At 39.1% G+C, this 17,368-nt stretch overlaps 1 protein-coding gene across 1 annotated transcript in view; it reads right to left on the bottom strand.

The window, feature by feature from the left end:
* The window catches only part of BMAL2 (basic helix-loop-helix ARNT like 2), a 75,266-nt gene that overhangs the window by 40,319 nt on the left and 17,579 nt on the right, over nucleotides 1–17,368 (bottom strand). Inside the window, exons 2-7 of the mRNA XM_047066891.1 lie at nucleotides 17,137–17,178; nucleotides 13,103–13,260; nucleotides 6,764–6,843; nucleotides 4,454–4,546; nucleotides 2,151–2,265; nucleotides 1,211–1,354 (exon numbers count right to left, since the gene is read on the bottom strand). Of these exons, the coding sequence (XP_046922847.1) occupies nucleotides 1,211–1,354; nucleotides 2,151–2,265; nucleotides 4,454–4,546; nucleotides 6,764–6,843; nucleotides 13,103–13,260; nucleotides 17,137–17,178 (632 nt within the window). The remainder of the gene's footprint in view (nucleotides 1–1,210; nucleotides 1,355–2,150; nucleotides 2,266–4,453; nucleotides 4,547–6,763; nucleotides 6,844–13,102; nucleotides 13,261–17,136; nucleotides 17,179–17,368) is intronic.

The raw sequence follows: 17,368 nt of genomic DNA, 5'->3' as shown, positions 1-17,368 counted from the left end.
ATTGATGGATTAAAACAGTTCCTCTCTTATGACTGCTGATTCATTCCACTTATGTTTCTTTAGAGTGTAACAGACGAGCAGGGGATTTAGGTTTGAGTGTGAGTTTTGCCTAGTTCCCTTTCTGCAAGTTATTGAATCTCTTCAAGTCTCTCTTCTTTGATTCTAAATCAGGGGTAAGAATAGTGTTTTCATGGGAATTAAAACACTTAGCACAGTATCTGATCTGGCACAGAAATATACTTAATAAGTATTTAGTGATTATCATCTTGGGTGGTCACCAAAAAAGACTTGACCAAAACTTGTAAATAAATAGAATCTTCCAGCTCTATAGAAATATCCTGAGATTTTTATAAATATCTCTGAGATATTATATATTCTGAGAGGGAGAGAGCTAGAGAGCAGGAGCACAAGTTGGGGAAGGGCAGAGGGAGAGAAAGGGAATCCCAAGCAGGCTCCACAATGTCAGTGCGGGGCCCGATGTGGGGCTTGAACTTACGAATTGTGAGATCATGACCTGAGCCCAAATCAAGAGTCTGACACTTAACCAACTAAGCTACCCAGGCGCCCCTATATAAATATCCTTTTAAAGGATATGAAAGCAAATCTCACATTAAAATTTGCATAGGAAATCCTATACATAATAGGTTAATATATTCTTAGGCAAAAAAGTGTGAGACATCTTGTAGTCCCTGGAGTTTCTCGGTTAAGTAAAATAGATGAGTGTTAACTCAGTTCAAAATGTAAATAGGACAAACCTATAAAAGAATCAGAAGAAAACAGAACTAGAAATATTTACCAAAGAACTAAAAGAATTGAAACATCTTAAGAAACTTTCACCAATTAATCAAATCGGGCTCTTGTACTATTACAGTTTTTCTTTAAGGACTTACCTTTTATATTTTAAAAGTAACAATGGTATTTCATAACAAAAGTTTTATTTCAATCTCTTCCCATTTGATTGCCATTTGATTCCAACAGCACCATTAAAAACTTGGGCAATAAATAAAATATGTAATTACCTGATAAATTTGAAAGATATGATGAGCCAGTCTTAGTAATTCTGGTTAAAAAACAATCTTATTTCCTTTGATGCTTTTGGCCTCAATTATTTGCCTTGACCATACACTTTATTATTTCTGTATAGAAAGTTTTTAGGACGCTAACTTTATATGCATGCCTTAAATCATTTGACATCTTAAGATGATGATACCTTTTTTCTTTGAGGTGGATAAGCATTCATGCTCTTCTTTGACAGAGATTTTACAACGCCTTATCCGACAAAAAAAGGATCGTCTCAAGCCAGAATACACGTGACTCCTTCCACTGTGGAAATTACTATGAACTTGCAAATCAGCTTTCATAGCAGGAGGGGGCAGGAGAACAGGTGGAAAAGAAATTTTTCATATAGATAAGAAATGTCAAGGGACACATTTCAAATGTGTTGAAAATTGAAAAAGAAAAATGGTTAAAGCAATGGCATCATTGTACAGTAAACCACAAAGTGAAATATACCAAAAAGAGCATTTGTCAAGGAATCATATTTTTATACCTTCTAAACACTTGTAATTTGTCTTCCTTTTTTTGCCCTGGGTGTAGAAATAAAAGAAATCTAAAAGAAATGAAATTTTAAAAAATTTTAATGAAAAAACCCCCTTAACTCTAGTAGTAATCAATGGCATAAAGCATCAGTACAGTATAAATAATTGTTTGGCACTAAACATTTTCAGGGAGGTCTTTTCAGAGAAGATAAACAATATTTACACTTCCAAAGTACAGTTAACAAGGTCTTTCAAACTGAGTAAACCTAACCCATATAAGAAAGAGAATTGTTTATCAGCATGTAGCTGAATAATAGAAACTCCAGCAATTTTTTTAATCCCAAATGATGCTTTCTTATAAAGATTGTATTAGCATATGAAAAATAGTGAATATGAAATAATCACATATTCCCCAAAGCATCTTCATACGAATATGAAGGAATTCTCTAGTTATACTGTTTTTTTGAGCTCTGAGGTTAATGATTGTAAAGTTTACTAAATCTCCTCTTTATAAAACCATAATTGCCTAATTTTCAAAATATTATATAGTTGTGCTTTTAAGTAAGTATCATATTTACATAAAATCACAGGCATACTGAGATGAGCACTTACTTTTGGCATCGATCAGCTTCTCCCTTGGTGAAATATCAGAAGAAAGTTGCTCCTTTACTTTGGCAACATCTTTTGGATGTAAGAAGTCAAATAAGCTTTGTCCAGTCAAGCTAGCCTATTTATAAGGTAGATGTTTGTTTAAAATTAGTACCACAATTTTTCTACATTTCTTCATATAAATGTATGGTAAAAACTGTTAAAGCGGCTTTTTCTTAAGCTCAAAAATACATCTACTGCACTGTGTGACATTAACTTAGTGTTAAAAGCAGGGTGATACTTGTAGATAGAAACACATGCACACAAAACCGTATCTGGAAACACACAAATCACAGACACGTAATTGCTAATGTTCAGTGGACTCTTGTGAACGTCCCCCAATTCGCTTGTTACTTCTAAATCTTATTATGATTTAAACTTTTTTTTACGTGGTAAAAGTAAAGAGATTGTCATTATAATATAATATGGAAGTCACAGAGAATCTGTAATTTTATGGTGTGACTCAGATTTTTTAAAAAATCACTATACTATTGAAAAACAGAATTTGGGGTGCCTGGGTGGCTCAGTCAGTTAAGTGTCCGACACTTTGTTTCAGTTCAGGTCATGATCCGGCAGTTCATGAGATCCAGCCCCTCCTTGGGCTCTGCACTGACAGTGTGCAGTCTACTTGGGATTCTTGCTCTCTCCCCCTCTCTCTGATAAATAAACATTAAAAAAAAAAAATCAAACCTGGAACACCTTCCACTTCCCATTCCCATTCTCCCAATATGTAGAGCATTCCTACTCTATGCTTTTACTTGTATGGTCTCATTATCTAGAATTCATTACTCCTTTCTCTACAAACTCAAAATTCCCTAGCCACTCTAGTCAATTGCCTTTTACTCCCCAGACTCCCTCCTCAACTTGAAATGTCTTCCTTCCCTTGTCTGCTCATCTTAAAGCCTAAGCAGACATTCTACTTTGTATGTGAAGCCTTCCCTGACCCACAGTGATTACCCTTCTTGTGAAATCCTTTATTAGCTAGGTAGATATTATAGAAGGCAGAACAAATGGACCAGCTGATACAATTAGCCTGGTGGCAGTTAGATATCTCATATTTTTAAAACTAGCATTTTATAAATCAATCGACTGTGTCATTGGTTAATAGAAGTTTATACCCATAACTCTTTGCCTCAAAGAAAACCTGGTTTATGAGTCTAAAAAGCTGAGGACCAGACCCCGTATGATGGTGGGGATTTCAAAGTCCTCCTGAGTAGTCAGTGCCCATGTCACTAATTTGGAACTTATGTGCTATCCTGAATTGTTATCTTCACATGTGTGTGTGCATGGTGTTCTCTATCTTCTGTTGGAAAATAACCACGTCTTGCCCTGCTTTTGTGTCCCTTAGGCAGCTAAAACCAGCTGTATGATTCATTGGGTTCTTACTCCTTCCATAAGTAAGTTCGCAGCACCTCTTCTTTTTATCTATGAATCTTGTATCTCTCCAAATTTTCATGTTTGGGGATAAAATAGGTGAAATTAATGGGAGTTATTTAAGATTAAACCCGTGGTCAATTTGATTTCTATTTTAAAGGAGACCACAGCATGATCTCACGGTGCATGAGATCGAGCCCCACGTCAGGCTCTGCACTGACAGCAAGGAGCCTTCTTGGGATTCTCTCTCTGTCTCTCTCTCTCTCTCACTCTTTCCCTCTCAAAATAAATAAATAAACTTAAAATGAATAAAGGAGACCACAGGTGCTAGTTTATTCACTCTGGTGGATTATTGTTAGTGCTATAGCTTTTGAGTAACTTTTTTATTACTGGCAAGTATTAATTTATTAATTTAAATTAAATGGTGTTCAGGAATGAGGAGGTAAAGAGATTACAAAGCTAGATAAATAAAAGATGTATTTTAGAGTTTGTTGCCAGAGATTAGAGCAAAAGCTAACACGCAATGCATATAACCTAATAATATATAATAATGCTGTCTTTTGGAGGAAACAGAAGGGCAACTAACATTTTTCAGTCTCAAATATGACAGCTATGTCTTTACATCCTAAGAGACCCATGTAACCACCATTTCCCCTTTTTACTTATGAGAAAGTTCAGGCTCAGGAAAATTAACTTGCTGGAGGTCAAGAAGTGAACACTCTTGTCAGTAATAAACACCCATACTCTTTCCATCTCTCTTGGAGTTCTTCTAATCAAGCAAACCTCAGCCCCCAGCACAGTGGGAAGACAGGGTTCAGGAGGAGAACCCAGAAGTAAGTATTTGTTCAAAAAAAATTAAACATCAGGCGGAAAATATCCTCAGTTTTGGATACCTGATCATAATTAAGTGTTTTGGAGACTGATTTTGAAACGAAGAGAATTTTTCCTCTTTCACATCCAACCACAAATAGGAAGCCTTCTGCAGTCTAGGATTTAAAAATATAAAAGTAAATATTTTTAAATATCTTCTTTCTTACACACATTCAGAGACTGTGAAATTGCTGTAGCGATAAAACTAAGAGTGGTTGGGGCAGCTGGGTGGCTCAGTTGGTTGAGCATCAGACTCTTGAATTGGTTCAGGTCGTGATCTCACAGTTCACGAGTTTAAGCCCCACATCAGGCTCTGTGCTGACATAACAGATCCTGCTTGAGATTCTCCCTCTCTCTTTGCCCCTACCCCGCTCACAATCTCTCTGTGTCTCTCAAACTTAACAAAACAAAACAAAAAAAACTAAGAGTGTTCATAGAGCTAGTAAAATTAGGAAATTTTCTTAAGATGTAAAAGGATTTGTGAAGAACATCAAATTGAATGAACTCCAATCTAAACTCGTTTTTGACATGGAAAGTTTAGCCATGGAATATATGGTTGAGAGATTTTCTAATACAAAAAACACCTATACCAAATTCTATACCGCATACAGAAACTATAAAGATATCAAAACACATCCATAACACTTTCCCAAAGATGTTATGAGATGAAGGGACTGTGTAGATTAGGGACAAGGAAAAGAGAAGACATCCTATGATAGATATACTTTTTGAATTATGATAAGGTGCCGCTCATTTAAAACTAAATTAAAAAAATTCTAACATCAGCTACTCCCACTGAAATCTGCCCAGGACATCCTTTGGGAAGCAACCTATATGGAAATGGATAGGTATGGACACAGGATGAGTCTGGCACTCCATTTCCATTGGACATTTCCTTGATTAATTTCTACTAACTGGAAACAAACATGAAGTGACTTAGGCAGACATATTCTATACGGGCAGAACCAGTATATATTATGAATGAAAGAAACACCTAAAGATTGGTGAGAAAGTTTCCAAAGCATATTATACATTTTTCTAACTTTAAAAATCTTCATCTTCGGGGCACCTGGGTGGCTCAGTGGGTTAAGCGTCTGACTTCAGTTCAGGTCATGATCTTGCGGTTTGTGGGTTCAAGCCCCATGTCAGGCTCTGTGCTGACAGCTCAGAGCCTGAAGCCTACTTGGGATTCTGTGTCCCCTTCTCGCTCTGCCCCTCCCCTGCTCATGCTCTGTCTCTCTCAAAAATAAATAAACATTGGGGCGCCTGGGTGGCTCAGTTGGTTGAGTGTCCGACTTTGGCTCAGGTCATGATCTCGCGGTCTGTGAGTTCGAGCCCCGCGTCGGGCTCTGTGCTGACAGCTCAGAGCCTGGAGCCTGTTTCGGATTCTGTGTCTCCTCCTCTCTCTGCCCCTCCCCTGCTCATACTCTGTCTCTCTCTCTCTGTCTCTCAATAATAAACATTAAAAAAATTTTTTTTTTAATTAGAAGAAAAAAGAAGGTTAGAGAGGGAGGGAGCCAAAACATAAGAGACTCTTAAAAACTGAGAACAAACTGAGGGTTGCTGGGGGGTGGGAGGGTGGGTAATGGGTATTGAGGAGGGCACCTGTTGGGATGAGCACTGGGTGTTGTATGGAAACCAATTTGACAATACATTTCATATTTAAAAAAAATTAGAAGAAAAAGGGACAAGTATGTATATATATATATACATACATACATATATATATATATATATGTATATATATATATATATAAAGAATCTTTCTGTTTAATCATTCTGCGGCTTAAAGGCCAGGAGTCATAGCACAAGATCAAGACACTTATCACCTCCTGGGGGCAGGATAAGCCAATGACATGGCCATATTTTCCATGTCAAATAAACCTGTAGACCAGTGAATCTGAAAACCCATGCATGTGTAATGATGAGAACAGAAATGTCAAAGCATCAACTGATAGCTCATAATAGTAACTGGCTAATGTTCAGAGAACAGTATCCTGAAGGAATAGGATATGAGGTAGATGACTTTGAAGGTGGTGGTGACAGGGGAACAGATCCCATGGCATAGGAGGTGAGTGCAGTAGGTGGTGTAAGTTTAGCATTAAAGACAAGCTTTGCTCTGTACATTGGAAAGTACCTACCCCGTCTCTACTTGCAGCATCCCACGCTAAGACACAGTTACTTGTGCAACTTATTTTTGTATTAAGGGAAATGTGGTGTAATAGAGAGTCCCGTGTGTTTACAACTGGAAGCAAACTGAAGAAAGTCTGTGTCCTACTCAAGCAAAGTACAAAGGACAAATGCAGCTTAGACAAATAGATCTCTTTACTTACCTTAAGGATTAAGTGTCTGAGCTCATTATCCTGAATAAATGAAGGTCTATAATTATCTCCTGCATAAGTGTTAGTCATACCTAAAAATAAATCCAAAAGTTATGGAAAATAGTGTAGAGTTGGAAACGTAGTAAGTGCTCAGTGAACATTAGCACTGTTGCTCCTGCCAATATTGAAAATGGTATTTTCTCTTTTAGCACTTTCTAAGACCTCATTGTGATCATTCTTTCATTATTACTAAATTAAAATGTCCTGCTTTTATGCTGTAAATTCTTAGAACTACTTATTCCCTTATACTTAGATGTGTAGACAGTAGGAGCTGTATTTAAAAAGAGTGATATCTCTAACACTACAACATGCAACAATATTCAAGAATCTAGTTATTTCTATAATTTCTTAGCTTATTAAAACTGATCATGTGAATTACCCCAAAGAGGAAAACTGTGGAATTTTAAACCATTTCTATGGATTCATAAAATTTTCCATATAGCTCTTTAAAAATCATAGGGAGAATTCTGATAATATACAAATATGTATAAAATATAAACGAAATAATTCAAGCCCTAAGCACAGAGTATATTGTATTAAAGTAACTGAACAGCTGGCAAAATAAGGAATCAGCAGGTCAAAACCTAGGTCAAAGTTGAATGAGAGAAGTAAGGGAAGCACCAAATCACATTTGCCCTGAAGGCATCTACCCACCTTGACAGGAGAAAGCCCTTTGTGGCCACAAGGGGGCGCAGGGGACAGTCCACCAAGCCTAGGTGCCCAGTCTCCAGATAACCTCCAGGCAAGGGTGATTCACAGGTAAATCAACTTTCCCTCCCTTTTACTTCTCAACATCCCTAACCCCAAGCCTTCTTCCTGAGGATCGCAAGAAAAGTTGGTTTTGCAAGAGAAAGATGGGTTAATGCCCTGAGAGGGTCCTCCCCTCTACCTTGAGATATTTTAACTACATAGTGGTCCTTGGATGGATTTGCAGCTCAAACTCACAAAATACCTAAGTGATGGGGGGCGGGGGGAGGGAATCACACCTCATGGTATGATTTGATAACGTTTTCTCAGATTGGTAGCACCATTATGAGCCTTGCATAAGTAAACGAAAACCTGTCAGGGGTACCTGGGTAGCTCAGTCAGTTGAATGACCGACTCTTAATTTTGGGTCAGGTCATGATCCCGGGTGATGGGATCAAGCCCCATGTGGGGCTCTGTGCTGAGCATGGAGCCTGATTAAGATTTTCTCTCTCTCTTTGTCTCTCCCCAGATTTCATGCTCTCTCTCTTAAAAAAAAAAAAAATCTATTTTTCAGAATCTATCTTCTAGGTAGGCCACCAAGAATTCCCTCAAACGATTTCTTGTTATAATTACTACACAGCAACCTGGTGGGAGGAAGTTGAGAAAGAGCTGAAAGATACAGACTGCGTTCCAGGCCAGGGTACAGCAATACATCAATTTGAGCAAAGCAGTGATAAATGCTTGTCTGGCTTGAAGCAAGGTTGGCAGAGGGATGCTGGGGAAACCCTGTCAGGGTAAATTGGCCAGAATAGGCGAGCCCTGACAGTGAGTGAGGACGTGCTCTTGAGAAAATGAGGGGAGCAAGGGCAGAGCTAAAGCTAGGGTGAGGTGTGTTAATAAAATGCATGCCGTGACATTCTGTACATGTGCCAATGAGGGATAATGAATTTGGATTCTCAGATTTCTGCGGGCAAAAACCAATGAGGAAACATGATTGCTCACCTTTATGACAGTGTTCATTAGGTTAAAATGATCGAAATCACAGTAACTATTCCTCCCCCTCCTCCTCTTACCAACTCCAACATGAGTAAACACTGTGCTTGTCCTTTATATATATTATTCTTTACTCTTGACAATGACCCTATCAGGTAAGTGCATCATCCCTGTTACAGATACAGAAGCTGAGGATTAGAATGTTAAATAATGGGAGTAAGTCACACAGCTCTTAAGTCAAAGAGCCAAGATTTGAACCCAGGAGGTTTGCTTCTGGGACTATATGCATGTACCATTGTACCCTACTGGGCCCCAGTGTTATGACTGCACACATATAATGCCCACAGTTTCTCTGAAGGCACATGATGAAAAGAAGGGCTACTCTAAGTGTGGTCTGCGGACCAATGTCAGCAGCAAACTGTGGCAGGTGAGTACAGAAACTAAGAACAAGCATTTAGACCCTTATGGAATTGACACTGTTGTGGATCCCAGCCCCGATCCTTTTTCCAGTAATTAAGTGTATTTCACAATGGATGGGAGTGGATAACACTTGTCTTCCACCCAGCTAATTTGAGAAGCACTGCTCAGAGTATAGTACAAAAAATTATTTGCCATCCTTCTGTCTTTAAAGTAATTACGTAGGGACCCAAATAACACGATCCACCTGCAGCCCTCTGATGATTCCGCGTCTAGGCTTTTGTGGTGCGAGCTGGGGGTATATGCTGGTAAATGCCCTGGAATGCAGACAGACCCAGTGGCCTTAAGTCCTCTCACTTGTGGGCAGCACTGACTAAAGGGTATGCTCAGGATGTGCGAGGAGTACTTGATCACCGCACTTCAGCTTAGAAGGGCCCAGGGCAAAAACCTGTGCTCCATGCCACAGAATCTGCTCTGGATTTAGACAGTGTCTCATCCCCACGGAGCTTCTATTGCTGCTCCTGTCACTCATACTTCCACTGTAGCATTTATCACACTAGGTTTTAATGATCTCTGCCGGGGTCTGTTGCTCTTGCTTACCGTGAACCCCTAGAGCATAGAGATCTTGCTTCCTTTTCAAGTTCCCAGCATAGACAGGAAGCTACTTGCTGCCCAGTGCATGATTGTTGAATTAATCGATAGATCTGTGGCTTTTCCCTTAGGTCCTCCTCCCTCAGGGCCTTACAAATGTGAAAATTGTTGGGTAATTTTAGGGTTGCAATCAAACGACCTCAGTTGAGCCTGCAAATGTTCACTGCCAAAAGACTTAAAGGAAATATTGCATACAACTTATGCAAGATCCAGCTGTGGGTAAAAGAGAATCTTATTTCACAACAGTTATGAAGATGAGACCTCCAGTCACACTCCCAAAAGGAAGCCTGCCAAGCAGTATCCCCACGCTTGTGCCATTCTGCATGGCATTGAAGGGATCAAGGCTATATGTTCTTTTCCCCACCGCCTGCTCTTCGGATCTGCACACAGTCAGCTGGTTAGAGTGGAGAAGCCACTGTTCTACCACATGTGGAAATCTAAGGGAGGTGATTGAAAGTACTATTTTTTGTTAAAGGGACTTCTTAGGCAGAAAAGAAGGGGCTATAACTAGAACACTATGAAAGAAAAATATTTCACTGGTAAAAACAACTATGTAGTAAAGGTAGTGGATCCACCCCTTATAAAACTAGAATGACAGTTATAATTTTACTACCTTTGTCTTAGATCTATAAAAATCAAAGGATACACGAAATAAAAAAGATGTAAACTGTGACATCATATATATAAAATGTGGAGAGGGGGAGTACAAATGTAGTGCTTTTAGAATGTGTTCAAAGTTAACTGACCGTCACCTTAATATAGGCTGCTCTATACTAGGATTTTATATATGAAACTCACGGTCACTACAACCAAAAACCTATAATACATACACAGAAAATAAAGAGAAATAAATCTAAGCATCACACTAAAGAAAGTCATCAAATCACAAGGGAAGGAACCAGAAGAAGAAGAAAGGAATGGAGAAGAACTACAAAAACAACCTGAAAACAATTTTTAAAATGCCAATATGTACCTATCAATAATTACTTTAAATGTAAATAAACCTAATGCTCCCATTGAAAAACATAGAGTGACTCAATGGGTAACAAAACAAGACCCAACTATATGCTGCCTACAAGAGACTCACTTCAGAGCTAAAGACACAGACTGAAAATGAAGGAATGGAAAAAGATATTCCATGCAGATGAAAGCAAAAGAAAAGATGGGGTAGCAATACTTATATCAACAAAATAGACTTCAAAACAAATAACAAGAAACTAAGAAGGCTATTACATAATAATAAAGGGAATGCTCCAACAAGAGGATATAAAAATTGTAAATACCTATGCATCCAACATAGGAGCACCTAAATACACAAGGAAAATACGAACATACATAAAGGGAGAAGTTAACAGTAATACAATAATAGTAGAGGACTTTAACACCCTACTTGTATCAACAGATAAATCACCTAGACAGAAAATAACAAAACAGTGGCTTTGAATGACAGAGTACAACAGATGGGCTTAACAGATATACATACACAAAACATCCCATCCAAAATAACAATACAGATTCTTTTCAAGTGCGCGTGAAACATTCTCCAGGATAGATCACGTTAGGCCACAAAACAAGTCTCAATAAATTTAAGAAGACTGAAAAAAAAAAAAAAAGAACCTGAAATCCTATCAAACATCTTTTTCTACTACAACAGTATGAAACTAGAAATCAATTAAAAAAAGAAACCTGGAAAAACACAAATGTGTAGAGGCTAAAAAAAACACGCTACTAAACAACCAATGGGTCAACAACTCACAGAGGAAAGGAAAAAATACATGGAGATAAATGAAAATGTAAACAATGGTTCAAAATCCCTGAGATGTATCAAAAGTAATTCTAAGAGGGAAGTTTATAGTGATACAGACCCACCTCAAGGAAGAAGAAAAATCTCAATCTAACTTTATACCTAAAGGAGCTAGGAAAAAACCAAACAAAACCCAAAGTTAGTAAAAGGAAGAAAATGATAAAGATCAGAGTGGAAATAAATGAAACACAGACCAAAAAAACAAACAACCAGAAAAGATCAATGAAACTAGGAGTTCATTCTTTAAAAAGATAAAATTGTTAAAACTTTAGCCAGATTTATCAAGAAAAAGAATCAAACAAAATCAGAAATGCAAGAGGAGAAGTTACAACCAACACTGCAAAATTGCAAAGCATTAAAAAAGACTAGAACAAAAAATTCTATGCAAACAAATTAGACAAACTAGAAGAAATGGATACATTTCTAGAAACGTACAATCTTCCAGAAATGAATCAGGAAAAAAGAATCTGAACAATTACCAGCAATGAAATTGAGTCAGTAGTCAAAAAATTCTCAATAAACAAAAGTCCAGGGCCAGATGGCTACATCACTGAATTCTACCAATCATTTAAAGAAGAATTAATATCTACCTTTCTCAAATCATTCCAAAATATAGAAGAGAAAGGGAAACTTCCAAATTCATTCTATGAGGTCAGCATTACCCTGATTGCAAAACCAGATAAAGACACTACAAAACAAGAAAATTACAGACCAATAGCCCTGAAGAACACAAAAATCCTCAGCAACATACTACCAAACCAAATTTAACAATACATTAAAAGGATCATTCACCATGATCAAGTGGGATTTGTTCCAGAGATGCAAGGATGGTTTGGTATCTGCAAATCAATCAGAATACACCATGTTATAAAATGAAAGATAAAAATCATATGATCACCTCAACAGATGCAGGAAAAAGCATTTGGCAAACACAATATTTAGATAAACTCAGCAAAGTGGGTACAGAGGGAACATAACATAATAAATGCTATAAATGACAAACCCAGAGCTAACTTCATCCTTAGTGGTAAAAAGCTGAATGCTTTTCCTCTAAGATCAGGAAGAAGATGAGGATGCTCATTCTTACTGCTTTTATTCACCATAGTACTGGAAGTCTTAGCCACAGCAATCAGATAAGAAAAAGAAAGAAGAGGCATCCAAACTGGTGAGGAAGGAGTAGAACTGTCACTATAAGCAGATGACAAAATACTATACAGAGACAATCCTACAGATTCCACCAAAAAACTATTAGAACTAATAAATGAATTCAGTGAAGTTGCAGGATACAAAATCAATATACAAAAATCCATTGCCCTTCTATACACTAATAACTAGCAGAAGGAGAAATTAATAGAACAATTACATTTAGCATTGCATCAAAAATAATAAAATACCTAGGAATAATTCTGACCAAGGAAGTGGAAGAACTATACTCCGAAAACTGTAAGACATTGATAAAAGACTTGGAAGATGACACAAATGGAAAAATGTACTGTGTGCACTTAAGATAAAGCTTTTAGTGAAACCAAGATTTTCGATATCTAGAGTCGTGTTCTCTCCACATACAGAATATCAGCAAGTATCAAGATTGATGCCTATAAAAAACTGATGCCTATAAAGCTGAAAGACACATCTGCACAGAATCTCAGTAGCCAATAACAACAGAACGAATGAATCAAGTACCTTGATTACAGGGAGGACTTCACAAATCCAAGTGTGGAAGCCACTTCCAAACTCACCTTTTAAAGATCTCACGTGTTGGACAGCCATTCTTAAAACCGTAAGTTTGTCCAGTCTACGTGCCACGGGATTGCACTGAGGGATCATTGCAGACAGTTCTTCAATCAGGTTATTCATTTTATCTCTCCTCCGCTTTTCAGTTTGACTATGAGCTTCTCTAAGAAGGAAAAGAACCTCCTTTATTTTAACAATGAGCAGACCCACGGTTCCCCCAGAGGCACCAGCTGGAGCCAGAGGAGGCCCCCAAGCACACGCGGTCCTAGCTCCCAACTCTGGCCCTGCACTGGCAGTTCAGGGAAGAGGAGGGCGCTGCTGAGCACAGGGACGGTGCTCATTCACGGAGCTTTCACCCCACCAACTACCCCTGCTCCTTCCTCCCTATCTGATTTCTGCAAGCCTTCAAGAATTAAGATGTGTCGGGGGCGCCTGGGTGGCGCAGTCGGTTAAGCGTCCGACTTCAGCCAGGTCACGATCTCACGGTCCGTGAGTTCGAGCCCCGCGTCGGGCTCTGGGCTGATGGCTCGGAGCCTGGAGCCTGCTTCCGATTCTGTGTCTCCCTCTCTCTCTGCCCCTCCCCCGTTCATGCTCTGTCTCTCTCTGTCCCAAAAATAAATAAACGTTGAAAAAAAGAAAAATTTTAATTTTAAAAATTTAAAAAAAAAAAAAAAAGAATTAAGATGTGTCTGAGAACCACGCGGGTAGTTTTCCTGTCTTCAGAGGAAGAGTTGAGTAGCCTTCCATTGCAGCTCACTCCTCCCGGGTATTATCATCAGCAGTTATCAGCATCTTTTTTTTTTTTTTTTTTTTTTTAATGTTTAGTTTTGAGACAGACAGAGACAGAGAAGGGAGGGGTGGAAAGAGGGAGACGCAGAATTCCAAGCAGGCTCCAGGCTCTGAACTGTCAGCACAGAACCCAACACGGGGCTCGAACTCTTAAGCTGCGTGATCATGACCTGAGCCGAAGTCGGAAGTTTACCGACCGAGCCACCCAGGAGCCCCGGCAGTTATCAGCATCTTAAGGTCACTCTCTTCCACAGCTCCTTCCCATGGGGCTACAAGTGTGTGCAAATCTCTCCTTCCGGGGGGCCGGGGGAAACAACCTTTTCCCAATTCTAGGGATTTTTTTCCTTGCCATCTTCCCTTCTCAGCCAGCTTGCTGGGAAGAACACCATCTCCACTATGTCTTTCACTTCACAGGCTTTCCATCTATTAAAATCAACCTCCCACAGACACTGACCCACTGAAACTATTTCTAGTGTCCTTATTTTATGCAGTTCCTTGCTGATCCCTGACTTGAATTTGACAGTACTGACATTTCTTATTCTTTTTCCGGCTTCTGGGACCGTTCCTGCTCCTGCATTCCTCCTGCTCAGCTCAGTCCCCTTAGTCTCTTTATCAGCTCTTCGATCCTTAAACAGTGGTGTCCCCAAGATTCCCTGTTTGGCTATACTCTTTCCTCACCTTACAGCTTCACCCTGAGATACCTCCTTTCTGCAAAGACTTTACAATTGTACGTAAGCTGCTTACTACGAAATCCCTACCTCATTCATACCTCACCCAGGCCCCGACCTTCAGAACTTGAATTACACACCTATGTGATTCACAAGCGCCTTAAGCCTCAAGTAATCCCACACTGAATACATTCTTTGCAATTTGCCCCATTTTATTTCTCCTTCCTCCATTACCCCTGATTTACTCCTTCTATAGAGTTTATCTTGGTTGCTGACATCACTAGGGTCATTCTAAACCCTTCCTTCTTTACTCTGAGGAACCACATAATCACAAATTCCTATAGGTTCTAGTTCTTAAATATGTCTTCTCTTCCTCTCCATCCATTGGTCGCCACCTTAATTCATTAGGCGATAGCTCACTGCACTATCCCCAAAAGCCTTTTAACCTGCTATACTTTCTAGTGTCTTCCTCTTCCAGTCTATACAAACCGCCGCTTCCAAAATTATTCTAAAACAAATGAAGTCATCAAATTCCACCGCATAAAGCTGCTAAATACATTTCCACTGCCTAAGAGGAAGAGCCAAACTCCCTAATGACATCTCAAGGTTCACCATGCCCTGGCGTGTGCCCTCAGTCAGTTCCATCTCTCCATGCTTTCCCTACCTCTCCAAGTGTTATTTAGTAGCAGCGCCAAATGACTTGCTAGTCCTCAAACATGCCAAGTCCTCTCACATCTCCACTGACTTGCTCTTTACTAGGCTTAGAATATCCTTCCCTTCTATATTCATAGAAAAATCCTACTTCTTCAAAACCCAGCTCGGTTATTCTCCCGAAAACTTTCTATGACTACTGCATGATTAATCACTTCCCTCTCTCCACTACCTCAGTACCTTTTATACTGTTACCATATGTCACCAAACCTAAGCCACCATCTGTTGGAAATTCAGTGTTAATACATCAGAAGGCAAGAAAAACATTGCCAATTAGCAGGAAGATGCCATTGATAAGACATTTTTCACAGCTGGGAAAATGTAGGGGGAAAATGTGGATCTTACATTTCAAGAATTAGGCTATTTTACTCTTCACGCTTAACTGTAAGCATTTGTCTGTTTCTCTTAGAATACTCAGATCATGGCAACTCCAGAATTTCCACGTAAGAAGAGTTTTCAAAGGACAATCTGATGGGTAAGAAGTAGGAGACTTGCTTGGAGCTATTTCTATAACAACTTTATTTTCTAAAAATTTTTTCATGTTTATTTTTGGGAGCAAGAGGCAGACAGAGCGTGAGTGGGGGAGGGGCAGAAAGAGAGAGGGAGACAAAATCTGAAGCAGGCTCCAGGCTCTGAACTGTCAGCACAGAGCCTGATGCAGGGTTCAAACCCATGACCCACGAGATTATGACCTGAGCTGAAGTCGGACATTTAACAGACTGAGCCACCCAAGCGCCCCTACGGCAACTTTAAATTAGATGAAAGAAAATGTAATTTTTCTACATAAAAGAGTGGGGGAGGGGAGAACACTGAAGGAGACTGATGGAGATAATACTTCCCTCTCCCCCAACCATTCACACTTGGGTAATGCCATTCCTGGAACAAACTATGTCCTTTTGAGTGAACGGGATGGAATTAAAATTATATGTGTATTCACATAAAATTTACTTATGCACTCATACTTTGGTCTATTCACGAGTAATTTTTAGATTAAAACTTAATGGTTAGAAGAATGTTATAGTTATCCTCGTGTTAGAATGATCACCTCTTGTTTCTACCAGTATTACCCACCAGCACGGACAACAGCAATGGACAGAGATGCCCGATGCCACGGCTGTACAGCAGACAGGGTGCTCTCAAAGCTGTGGGTTAGAGACAGGTGAGGACAGGTGGGACCAAGGCCACTGTGGAGAACAATGAATGATGACGGTAGGAACCAGGGAACCCAGAGGAAGGCACAATAGCTAGCATTTGAATAAAGTTCTTTTCTTCAAGGAGATGCACTTGACAAGACATCTGGACGATCCTATGAAGGAAAGGCATGCTTCCCAGAGGCTGGTGCTCACTTCATAATGGAGCAGCAGGGCTCTGGCTCTTAATTCGGTGTACTGTTATTGCCACTCTGACCCATGCCAGAGTTTTGTAAATCACATCAAAAGCCAGAATAAATGAAGAAAAAGCAACACTGAGATGCGGCCAGGTGGCCAGATCTAGAAAAATTTTTGTTGATGTTGAGACTACGTTGAAACAACTGACAGAGAATTTTACGATGATGAATTCCTAACCATCAGAAGCTCCTCATCAGTAATCGTTTGTTTATATTTTGTTTATGTTTGGTTATATATTTGTTTATATAAGGAACCCACTCTTCTCTAGTGCTTAAGGGAAATATTTTAATAAACAGCTCTTGTAAGAAAAATTTAGAGGCATCTTAAGACAAAATGTTATTCAAGTAGATAGAAAAGAAAGTAGATAGAAAAACCTCATATTCGTGAACCAATTCTGTCTTGATGTTGCCTTTCACTTTGGCTAAAGGTTTGCATGTGCAGCCTTTTCCACCCACCACGTGCCAATCTCACAATTTAATGTACCTGAAGGACTTCATTTGTACGTGTTGTTCACCATCTTCCTTTCTACAAAAAAGCAGGATAAAATGTCAAACTACATGAAACAGATTTTATTTAATTCTTGAAAGAGAAATAAATGTGAGATTAAGTACCATCATCCTAATTCCTGTTCAGTGTTTAGTTACGAATGCTACCCTGAGATCCTAATGACCAGAAATGATTATCACTGTCGACACAAACGGTGGTTCTCCTCCCG

The sequence above is a fragment of the Lynx rufus genome, unplaced genomic scaffold (assembly GCF_022079265.1).
Source record: "Lynx rufus isolate CCGP_SWC_20201006 ecotype Redwood Valley unplaced genomic scaffold, mLynRuf1.p SCAF_7, whole genome shotgun sequence".
In the NCBI taxonomy this organism is placed as follows: domain Eukaryota; kingdom Metazoa; phylum Chordata; class Mammalia; order Carnivora; family Felidae; genus Lynx; species Lynx rufus.
This window is presented reverse-complemented; position numbering and strand designations above follow the sequence as displayed.